This window comes from Manacus vitellinus, unplaced genomic scaffold (assembly GCF_001715985.3).
Source record: "Manacus vitellinus isolate BGI_N305 unplaced genomic scaffold, ASM171598v3 scaffold_22_pilon, whole genome shotgun sequence".
Lineage (NCBI taxonomy): Eukaryota > Metazoa > Chordata > Aves > Passeriformes > Pipridae > Manacus > Manacus vitellinus.
This window is the reverse complement of record NW_021939632.1, coordinates 9,067,554-9,078,416: the sequence shown is the minus strand read 5'-3', so window position 1 is coordinate 9,078,416 and position 10,863 is coordinate 9,067,554. Positions and strand designations below refer to the sequence as shown.

Sequence of the window (10,863 nt, the reverse complement as noted above, 5' to 3'; positions counted from 1 at the left end):
AGTGACCCCGGGACAGTCCAGCCAGCCCAGGGCTGGCCCAGCATACCCAAGACAGCCAGACAGTCTTAAGGGCAGCGATTCAGGGACATCTCACGGGGTCCTGGCATTCCCAGGCTCCCAGCTGTGACAAGCTGGAGGGGCAGCAGTTTGGGGGGCATGTGACCAGGGAGGTTTTTGGGCAGATGATACCCAGGCATGCAGGGGAGGGATAGACAGGGGTGTTTGTTTTCTTCTGTCAACACTTCCTCATTCTTCCGATGAAGCAAGCGATGGGCTTGGCTGGCTGCAAGCCAGGCAGCATCTTACAGCACTCTGGAGCTCTGACCGGCCAGAGAAGCGTGTGGGATCAGGCCTCCCTGGCACCTCAGTGCACCAGACACTGCTGGTTGGAGAAGGGGTTGTCACAGGGCAGTGGGATCTCAAGTAGTCATGCGAGCTCCCTTATGCTCCCTCCCACCCTTGGGACTCTGAGCACAGCCTGGCTTTGCAGAAAGATGCCCACATGCTCTGGAGGTGCCTTTCTCCAGATCCCAGCAGCTCCGGATTCTTTCAGCCCTGCTCTCCAAGGCATGCACTGTGTCAAGTCCTGGCTGCCAGCAGATGCTGGTGGGCAGGCTTCAACCCAGGCCACAGCTGCCCCATGCCCACTAGATGCCTGCTGTACCGGGGCGGCTGTCCCTCCCCCTCCTCCTGCCACCATGCACGAGGAACGTCTCCCTGTGGTGACGAATCCAGCTGAATCCAGGCGCAGGCTGCGATGCAGTCAGTCACCAAGGGAGATTGTACCACGTGCATCCCCGCAGCCACGGGGAACGGGGATCAGGGCTTCCCTGCGAGGTCCCCCTCAGCTCCCCATGCTTGGCCATGCTCTCCAGAGGCTCTGGCAGTGCCTGCCTGGGATGGCAAGCAACCCTGGGACATGACCCTGTGCAGATCCACTTGCAAAGGGGTGCCCAGCTGCCCCCAAGGAGGGGGGCATGGTGCTCCCTGGCAGGGAGGCAGGCACAGAACCCTTGGGTGCAGCAGAGGAGAGGGGAGCTGCAGCCAACAGAGCCCAGAGCAGGACTGATGCTGTGGATGTCTCCCAACTGATTTGTGAGCCTGTGGCCCCAGGGCCATGCCCTAGAGGTGACAGCCTGCTCTGGGAGCAGTCCAGTCATGCCCTGGCCTGGCTCTGCCCTCCTACTGCTGATCATTAACCACCTTTTTGAGTGGTGAGTTCAAGGACCCACTCAGGGACTGTTGTCCCCAGGTTAATCAGAGCTGGGGACATGCTGGAAGCGCAGAACATGGACCTGCTGATGGCTGCTGCAATGGTCCTGCATCTCAGCACAGACCTGTGCTTGACAGTTTTCCTTGTCCCTGCTGTCCTCTCTTGGTCTTCCTTCCCCAAAAGACCCACCAGGCTCCCTGTGCATCTCTGGGACGGGTGAGGGACATGCCAGTCTGTGCTGGGAGTCTGTGCCTGGTGTGCTTAGTGCTGGCAGAGGTAATGAGCCTGGAGACACCAGCCCAGGCCATCTGCAGAGCACTTCAAGGATGGTACCAGCTTGGAGAGTCAGGAGCAGGTGCTTGGGCTCAGCTGATGCTGGGGGGTCCATGGGATGGGTGCAGAGGGTGCTAGGCACGTGCAGGGCAGCACTGGAGCAGGGAGGGTCTGCCCCAGCCCCTGTCCCATTCACCCTGCTATGGTTTGTGCATTGCAGGTGATGTCCCGACGTCTTTACGGCCCTATCTGGAAGTCGACCTTCGGGCATTATAGGAACATCAACATTGGGAGCCCAGTGGTGCTGGAGCAGCTGCTACGGCAGGAGGGCAAGTATCCCATGCGGAGTGACATGGCCCTGTGGAAGGAGCACCGGGACACCCGGAGCCTGCCCTACGGACCCTTCACTGAGTGAGTCCTGTCCTGGCTGTCCTCTGTGGAACAGCACACATCTTCTGTCCCTTCCTAAGGTGCCTAGGTGGCAGCTTGCATTGCTCCCTCTTCTGCAAGCTGCATGTCCCCACCAAGGAGAAGGGCATGGCCATGGCCATGGTGGGTGGAAAGACCCCTGGGGTGGTTCCAGGCTGGAGTTGGGAGTGTTGGGACACTGCTGCCAGCCACTGCCCCCTGCCCATCCGTGCGCCCGGTGCTGAGCCTTGCCCCCATCCAGGGAAGGGGAGCGCTGGTACCGCCTGCGCCAGGTCCTCAACAAGCGGCTGCTGAAGCCCTCGGAGGCAGTGCTGTACGCGGATGCCATCGGGGAGGTGGTGTCAGACCTGATGGTGCGGCTGCGGGAGGAGCGGAGCCGCAGCCCCTCAGGGGTGCTGGTGGGGGACGTGGCTAACCTGCTCTACCGCTTTGCCCTCGAAGGTAGGGGGTTCTTCCCCCTCACCCCTGCCCTACCCCATTCTTCCCATCCCCCCGGAGGTCTGGATGCTGTCTGTCCCCTACAGGGATTTCCTATATCCTCTTCGAGACCCGCATTGGGTGCCTGAAGCAGCAGGTCCCTGCCGAGACCCAGCGCTTCATTGACTCCATCAACCTCATGTTCAAGAACTCCATCTTCGCCACCGTCCTGCCCCGATGGAGCCGCAAGGTGCTGCCTTTCTGGGACCGCTACTTGAACAGCTGGGACACCATCTTCGCCTTCGGTGAGCAGTGATGATGGAGACCCAGCATGGTGGGATTGGACTCCCTAAGGACACCCAAAAGTGGAGCAGTCCCTGGCCCCATGTCCTTTTGGCAGCCCTTGCTCTGTCAGCACTGGGTCCCACTCTCTGTTCCTGCAGGCAAGACCCTGATTGACCGAAAGATGAAGGAGCTGGAGGGGCAGGTAGAGCGCGGCAAGGAGGTGTCCGGCTACCTGAGCTACCTGCTGGCCAGTGGCAGACTCAGCCTGGATGAGGTCTATGGCAGCGTGGCTGAGCTGCTGCTGGCTGGTGTGGACACGGTGAGAACTGCTGCCAGGAGATCCTTGCTGAGCTCCCATGCCCAGGGGAACCCATAGGGCCATGCTCAGCCCAGCCCCTGCAAGCTCTGGCCTGATGGCTAGGAGGCTGATGCTCCCCAGGGGCAAACCCTCAGGGATCAGTCAGGACAGATACTGTCCTCTGCTCTGCTCCCTGACGTGCTCCCCATCCCACTTTCCTCTGTGCCTGCTGCCCCTCACCCCTGACTTGCCTGCACACCAGAGCAGGGGTTCTCTGGTGCCATACTGGAGCTGTGCTTGGTACAAGGCTGCTCAGGTACCAGCCCCAATTCTCTCGCTCCCCTTGATTCTCCACTCCCCCAGACCTCCAACACGCTGTCCTGGGCCTTGTACCACCTCTCCCGGGACCCAGGCATCCAGGAGACCCTGTACCAGGAGCTGAAAGCTGTTGTGCCTGCCAGCCGGTTTCCTGCTGCTGAGGATATCCCCAAGTTGCCAATGCTTCGGGCCATTATCAAGGAGACACTGAGGTAAAGCCCAACCTTGCCCCTGCCCCAAGGTCCTGGTCATCAGCCCCTTCTCCAGGGGGGAATGCACCAAGGAGGCAGTATGGGAGGCTGGATTTCAGTCCCTCAGGACCACATATATCCACCTTCTCCCTAGGGAGCTGCTGAGAAGTAGGGAGTGCTCCCCCTTGTCCTGCCTGCAGCTCTCTCCCTCTGGGATCTCCAGATGGGTCCTGCTCCACCATTAATTCTTCCCATATCCCAGGGTCTACCCCGTGGTGCCCACCAACGCCAGGGTCTTCTATGAGAAGGACATTGTCATCGGAGACTACCTCTTCCCCAAGAATGTGAGTGGGGGCTGTGGCGTGGGGATCTCCACTGCCCTCAGTGGGGCTGGGTCGGGTCATTAACCCCCGCTTACTGCCCTGCAGACTCTCTTTGTCCTGGCACACTACGCGATGTCCCACGATGAGACCTACTTCCCTGAGCCTGAGCGGTTCCTGCCCCAGCGCTGGCTCCGGGGATATGGCTCCCCCCACCACCCCTTCAGCTCCATCCCCTTTGGCTACGGGGTTCGCGCCTGCGTCGGACGCCGCATTGCCGAGCTGGAGATGCACCTGGCCCTTGCCAGGGTGAGTAAGGATCCCCACTCTGGGTATCTTGCCATGAGCTGGGATGGGGGCCCCAGGGAGTCCCCAAGGCACTGCCACCCCCCTTCTTCCCACAGATCATCCAGGCATTCGAGGTGCGGCCAGACCCCCGTGGTGTGGAGGTGACATCTGTGTCCCGCATTGTCCTCGTGGCCGACAAGCCCATCAACCTGGAGTTTATTGCTCGTCCAGAAGCCCCCTGACTGCGTGTCCACCCCTGACCCTGGGTGCCAAATGGAGAACCCCCACTGCCCCACAGGGAGGGGCAGGCAGAAAGGCAAAACCATCCTCTGCCCAGCTTGGGTTGGGGGCTCCTAGCCCCACTGTGGGGAAGAGGGGGAGGATAAGAGATTGCCCCCAAATTGCCCCTGGGGCACTAGTAGCCCCCTATCCCAAATCAGCAGGAGGCTTGGGGAACTGCCGTGCCTTTCACACCCTTCAGGGGGTTGTGTCCCCCCCATCCTGTGCCCAGCTGGGCTACGTTGGGGACCTGGGAACTCTGTGAGGGCAGGGGGAAGCAGGGAGGGGTTTTGCAGCCGTTCAGTGTCTCCTTCATCCTGTCCTTGTGTAGCCGTGCGTGGATCTGTGCCTGGAGCCAGGACATCTGGGTCTTTTCTGAACAGCTGACCTTGGCCTCAGAAGCTTCTCTGTTCCTCAGTTTGACCCATGCCTCCCAGGGGAGGGTTGAGTGTTGGCCAGGTTTGGGGTTTGCACCTCTCCCAAGGGGCGGAGCTGGGAAAGTGAAGCAATAACACAGCTCATCCCCAGCGATGGGAAGAGGCCTGTCACCACCCAGCACTGGTGTCATGTCCCCTGGCAGAGCCAGCCAACACAGGAGGGGTGTTTAGCACCCAGGACCTTCCACTATCAGCTGCTGTTCACTGAGATGCTGATATGGGGTCACAGGAATGGCAGAGCTTGCTCCAGACAAAGCAGGCAGAGAAAGATCAGCTCAGCACCCCCCATCCCCAAGTGGGGACATGGGACTGATATCCAGGGCAATCACAGGGGCTCAGACCTGGTAGCAGCCACAGGCAAGGGGTGCATTGCCTCTTACCCAGGGTCCTGGGGCATGGGACACCCTAATAGTGAACCACTCTCACCTTCCTACTTCTTGGACTGAGGGAAGCAGCAGGCAGAAACCTTGCTGGCACCAAGGCTGCTGTGCTCCCTGAAGGGCCCTCACACTACCACTGTAATCAAGGCTGCATGTTCTGTTTCCATGTCACCTTGGCTCTACCCCCCTGTGCCCATGCCACCCTTGCTGTCATTCCAGGCTGGGTTCCCCAGCCCTGCCAAGCAGCCAGTACCCCCTTCCGAGTCCTGCTCTCTCCAGAGGAGCTATACCCAGCTTTATCCTAGAAAGGCAAGAGGCAGTTTTTGGATCAGACTCTTTGTTACGACGAGGCTGAACAGACCAATAAATAAATAAATATCCCTTGCCCACCCCAAAACGTGCACAAGGTCCCCATGCAAGTGCCCATCCCGGTGCCAGCTCTGGCACAGGCTGTGCCTCTGCCAGGGAGCTCAAGCCCCATGTGACCCTACAATAAGCAAGCCTGTGTGTGCAGCTCAGCCTATGCTACCAGGCACCAGGCACAGATGGTGGGAGGGAGCAACAGTGGAAATGCTCAAATCCAGCAGCAGGATGGGAGTGGGGTGACCGGGTCTTCTGGGGCTGTGTGGGTCTCTGTGCCCAGCCACAGGCATGTAATGGCTCCTCCAGTACAGTGCCCATCAAGCATCACTGTGTGCTCACTGGCAGGAGGCACCCCTGGGCCCCCTTTTCCACACTTTCTGCCTCCCCAAGGCTGGCAGGATCTGGCCCTGGACTCAAGACGAGCCCCAGGACTGGGGTGAACAGGCAGATCCTCCCTGCGGAGAGCCTTCAGGCCAAAGCCTCCTTCTCACAGGCCATGCAAGAGACCCCCGAGTCAGACAAGACAGTGGCACTTCCTGGTGTCTTCAGAGTGAGGATCGATGGATGCCTGCAGGGCAAGAGAGCATGCGAGGCCATAACCCCAAAACAGTGCTGGACTGGGCACCCTGTGGCATTGCCCTCCCAGCCCATCCTGGTGGACACTGGGGTCTCGCCTCCATTCCTGGCTTGAATGCAATCTCTGGGACAGGAGGGAGGGCAGCTGGCCTGGAGAGGGCCCCCTGCAGCTCCTGATCCAGCCACCCCTGTGGTCACCAGGGATGGGGTAAGTGAAAGCACCTTGACAGGGAAATGGGGAGAGGAGGGTTGTGTGTGTGACTAACACACACCACTCCCAGTCCCCTCCTGTCCAGAGCAGCTGGGCACTGCTGGGGGAACTGGTGGACACAGGCCTGTCCCAAGCCCATTCTCCACCACTACCCCAAAAAAAGCATCGTTACCTTTGGAAAGCAGCTGGGACCCAGGGCCAGCTCCCCCCTCCCCATTTCAGCCCTAAAGAGCTGCCACAGTGGGTGCAAGCACAGTGCCTGCCTATCACCAGTGAGGACTTGCCAGGCAGTGGGTGAGCAGAGCCAGCTGCAGGCAGTTGGGCAGCATGGTCCCAGTGCCACCTGAGAGTGAACCCTGTCCCTGGAGCAGGCAGTTTTGGGGCTGCTGCAGGTGGAGGGGTTGGGGGCCTCTGCCAGCCAGGGCCCATGGGTCAGCTGTGGTGCGCACATGGCTAGTCAATAGCAGCACGTCATGAGGGTGCAAGTGATCTGTCCCTTCTGTGTCCCCCAGGAATGGCACTGGAGGTGCTCAGATCGCAGGGTTTGAGGCGAGATTAAAAATAGACTTTTATCTTAGGGTGCATCACACCCCAAAACCCTCATCCAGCCCAAAGCCCAGAGACCTGCAAAACCTGCCTTCCACACACTGCTTGAATGGGAGTTTAGGGGGGCTGTCTTCATGGCAAATGTCCTCATCCTTCCTCACGGACACCAGGGATCCCCTGTGATTCTTGTGTACCCCAGGACAAGCAGCATCTGGGTCCTGCTGTCCCCACCTGTGCACCCAGCACTTCCAGACCCCAGCCCCAGCCTCCTTCATCCCCCAAGGCCAGTTTGGCTGGCGTGGAGGCAGGTGGTCTGAGCAGGGAGGTGGCCAGGTGCAGGTGACCCAGTGTCAGGGAGGGAACAGGCCCACAGTGACAGGGGACAGCGCCTACCTGAAGTGGAGAGAAATGGAGAGTGCAAGTGGAGAAAGACGGAGCGCCGTGGGCTAAGAGTTAAGAGCATCGATACCTGCGGGAGTGAGCACAAGGGCCTGGAGGACGTCAGAGAGGGAGACAATGCCCCGCGGGTACCGGTTCTCATCTACCAGAACCAGGCGATGGACCTGTGGGTGCAGGCAGAGCATCACGGGCAGGCTGGGCAGCTGGCAGGTGTGGCTGGTGCCGGCACAAGGCACCCCAGCCACTCACCTGCTCCTCGGCAAAGCGGTCAATGATGTCCTCCATGTGCTCATGGGGGTAGCAGGTGATGACCCCCTCCAGGCAGATACTGCGCTGCCGCAGTGCCTCTCGCACACTGATGTCCAGGTTGTTGTAGGTCTTCTGAGCTGCCAGGTGCTGTGGGAGGTGTGACCCCAATGTGTCCTCACACCCCGTTGTGTCAACGCAGAGGGGACACTGAGTGCTGGGGATGCACAGAGCAGATGTGCACTGGCATGTGCAGGACACTGCATTTGGGGTGGGTTTACACGGGCACAGATAAATGTGAACACCCCCTACCAGCACATGCAAGGGGCCACATTTTTGTCCAGGTGTGCAAACACACAGGGTACTCACAATGACATCAAACCGGGAGTACAAGCCAACCACTTGCCCTGCAAAGAGAAATAGTGCAGTAGCTGGGGAGGGGGCCTTGGGGATCATTTGCCATGTTCCTTACACACCCCAAGGGGCAGCCCAAGGGCCAGGAGAGGGCTTTTGGATGGGGATGGGGATGGAGCTGCTGACAGAGGGAAATGAGGGGGTCACTTTCCTCCTCCCCAGGTACCGGCATCATTGATGACGGGCAAGGCAGAGACACGGCGATCCACGAAGATCTCCAAGGCAGTGTAGATCGGGGCAGTCTCAGGCACGACAGCCAGGTCACGAAAGGTGCCAATGCGCAGCTCCTGCACTGTTTTTTTCAGGAAGCGTGGCTTGGGAATGGTAGAGCCCTGCAATGGGTCAGGGCAGGGCTTGGCTGGCATCTACACACATTTTGACACCTTTGTTTGTGCCCCTAGACACCTGCCATGTGTGTGCACACAGTCCCGGCACTCACAAAGATGTGGAGAAACTTGAGGATGCGCTTGTGCGTCAGGATGTGCAGGACATTGCCCGAGACAGGCTCGATGACAGGCAGGCGGTGGATTTTATACTTGATCAGGGAGTAGACAGCATCAAAGAGGCTGTGGGTGATGGGGACATCGTGGTGGGATAGGGCTGCAACACAGGCACACACACCCCCACCCCAAGGGGTGTACTCACCCCCAGTGGACAGGCTCTTACCTATTGCTTGGGGAGATGTAGACCAATGGCTTGAAGGAGCTCTGCAGGTACACCTCTGCCAAGGGAGAGAGGTGGAAGAGGGGGTCCTCCAGCCCTCTCATGCAGCCCCACAACCCCAGAGCTCACCTCCATGCCCTGCACAACATCTCCAGCCCAGCCACCCCTATCACCCATGATTTTTACCTCTCCATGTCTCAATCTTGTGCTCCTCCACCTCGTAGATTTGAACCTGAGGGCAGGGAAATGCTCTGTTCATGGAGGCTCCATGGGGGACTGAGGGCACTGTGAGACACTGCCCCCTTCCCCAGGCATCCCACCCCATCACCCTAAAAACAGGAATTACATTTTCAGTGCCAGGCAGAGGGGCAAGAAGCAGATGCTGCCCTGGCCCAGAATCATCCCCTGGTCACAGTCTAGTGATGAAGAGGAGACCAGGAGAGGTGGGGACAGCCCCTCCCTGGCCCATGTATGTCCCAATCCCCCATGCCCTCCCCACCGCACTCACCAGGGGTGAGCGGTAGTAACGGTGTAGGATGTTGATGAAGTCGGTGATGGTGAGCATCCCTGTGGAGACACGTGGGGCTGGCAGCACTGCCTGCACCCTAACTGCCAGGCCAGGGAGGGGGCCAGGCAGCACTGCTGGCACTCACCCACAAAGCTCTGTGTCTTGCTATCCCAGAGTGGGGCAGCGCGCACCCCATTGGCCACCAGTGCCACAAAGGCTTTCTTGATCTGCTGACAGAGTGGAAGGGGATCAGGGGGTCCCAAGCCTGCTCCTCCACTACCCATCCCCACTGATCCCCCGCTTTGCCACCTCCAGGGAGATGTCGAAGACGACAAGCTTGCAGCTGGTGGGGATGGCATCATAGCAGCAGTGGCTCCGTAAGAAGTGCATGTAGACCTCGGCGTCAGGGCTCTGAAACTCACTTTCTGGGCCCAGCCCCAGTATCTCATTTCCCAGTGTGAAGGTGACAGATCTCCTTTGCCTGTATTCTTCCTCCTCCTCTTCCTCCTCCCTGGGGCATAGGGCCTCCGGGAACTCTGCAGGAAAAGCCATCCCAGCCCCAGCCAGTGAGCTGAGATGCTGGGTCTCAGCAACTTCCTGCCTGGGGGGAGCAGGGGATGCTCCCAACAGAGTCTCCCTGTTCCCTACTCCACAGGGGCAGCACAACAGCACTGCAGTTCTCCAGCCTGGGGTGCACTTCAGCTGAGGAGTGGGGTTGACGAGGGGTATGGGCAGGGTGGGCAGAGGACTGATGTACTCATCACACGAGTAAGGCAGTTCCCCCCTCCTACACACCTAGGCTCTACCTGCTACCCACCTTCCTCCTCAGGGCAGGAAGCAGTGTCCAGCAGCGCCACCTGAGAGGGCACACAGCAAGGAGGGGTCAGCAGGAGTCCAGCCTTTCCCCCACCCGTGGATGCTGCTTGCATCCACCCGGCTACTCCGGCCCACCCAAGCCGGATAGAGAGGACTGTCCTTTCAGGGTGGGAATGTGGGCGGGGCCTAGCCCCCAGTCCCCTCTGGGCAGCCCCCTGCCAGTGCAGGATCCCCAGAGCCTGCAGTCTGCATGGTGGCTCCAGCCCAGGGCACCCAGCTTGTTTCCCTGCTCTGGGGGGTCAGTGGGGGTCCCCAGAGAAGGGCAGGACAGGGCATGAATGGCAGGACCTCCCGCCTTCTCTCTCTGCTGTTAGAGCCCAGCAGGTCCCACAGTGGCTCTGAGCCCATCCTCTCCCAGCCTCAAGGTGTAAATCCTGGTCTTGCTTCTTCCCGTGCCGAGAGCCTCGCCAGCCCCACCGGCTTCCCCCAGGGACCAGGTCGTCCCAGGAGACCTACAATAATGAGGGGGCAGTCCCAGAAGGGAGGTCACAGGGCCGGATGGCTGACCCCGTGCTCCCCAGTCCCCATGAGACTCTACCATAACACAGCAGCACGTGCAGAGGGAAGAGCAACCCCGGCCACAAACGTACCTGACAGAGCTAATGTTTACAGGCCACCCTAAAATAATGAAGGCACAGGAACAGGGACTGCTCCCTAAGGAGCCCAGAGCCAGCCCTGGGAAGGAGACCCTGCATACACGTCCCTCAACCCTTCCCAAGGGGCTGGGGACAGCTGGGACAAGGGCGTCCTTGTCCCCATGGCTCCATGTCTGTGGGAAGGGGCCCGCCAGCCCCCCATACTCCCCCACCTCGGGGATGGCCTGTCCCCGAGCGAGGGGCTATCGAGCCGGGCCCCCCACCCGGCCCGGCGGTACCTGGGACACAGCGGGGCCGCGGAGCCGCTCCATGCTGACTATCTGCGGGGCAGCGCTGC

The 10,863-nt window shown here is 60.1% G+C and overlaps 2 protein-coding genes across 6 annotated transcripts in view; one reads left to right on the top strand and one right to left on the bottom strand.

Moving 5' to 3' along the window:
- LOC103756887 (sterol 26-hydroxylase, mitochondrial) overlaps window positions 1-5,525 on the top strand; it is an 11,382-nt gene extending 5,857 nt beyond the window's left edge. The window contains exons 2-9 of the mRNA XM_018072584.1: window positions 1,707-1,897; window positions 2,157-2,356; window positions 2,440-2,637; window positions 2,776-2,936; window positions 3,279-3,445; window positions 3,687-3,768; window positions 3,853-4,053; window positions 4,149-5,525. Coding sequence (XP_017928073.1) covers window positions 1,707-1,897; window positions 2,157-2,356; window positions 2,440-2,637; window positions 2,776-2,936; window positions 3,279-3,445; window positions 3,687-3,768; window positions 3,853-4,053; window positions 4,149-4,274 — 1,326 coding nt within the window. The 3' untranslated portion in view covers window positions 4,275-5,525. The remainder of the gene's footprint in view (window positions 1-1,706; window positions 1,898-2,156; window positions 2,357-2,439; window positions 2,638-2,775; window positions 2,937-3,278; window positions 3,446-3,686; window positions 3,769-3,852; window positions 4,054-4,148) is intronic.
- On the bottom strand, window positions 5,449-10,659 carry PRKAG3 (protein kinase AMP-activated non-catalytic subunit gamma 3). 5 transcript variants are annotated; one of them, XM_018072589.3, is made up of 13 exons: window positions 10,219-10,659; window positions 9,872-9,911; window positions 9,364-9,590; window positions 9,200-9,281; window positions 9,055-9,113; window positions 8,733-8,778; window positions 8,550-8,604; window positions 8,323-8,449; window positions 8,050-8,215; window positions 7,839-7,876; window positions 7,473-7,619; window positions 7,218-7,387; window positions 5,449-6,059 (listed from the first exon to the last, which is right to left on the bottom strand). In XM_018072589.3, exons 1-12 carry the CDS (start codon window positions 10,276-10,278, stop codon window positions 7,271-7,273), a joined length of 1,164 nt encoding a protein of 387 aa, XP_017928078.1. In that variant the 5' UTR covers window positions 10,279-10,659; the 3' UTR covers window positions 5,449-6,059; window positions 7,218-7,270. The 5 variants fall into 5 exon arrangements, with proteins under 5 accessions (XP_017928078.1, XP_017928074.1, XP_017928079.1 ...); XM_018072585.2 differs by lacking the exon at window positions 10,219-10,659 and having other exon boundaries at window positions 9,872-10,011; XM_018072587.2 differs by lacking the exons at window positions 5,449-6,059; window positions 10,219-10,659 and adding an exon at window positions 6,071-7,009 and having other exon boundaries at window positions 9,872-10,011.
- Window positions 10,660-10,863: the final 204 nt, after the last annotated feature.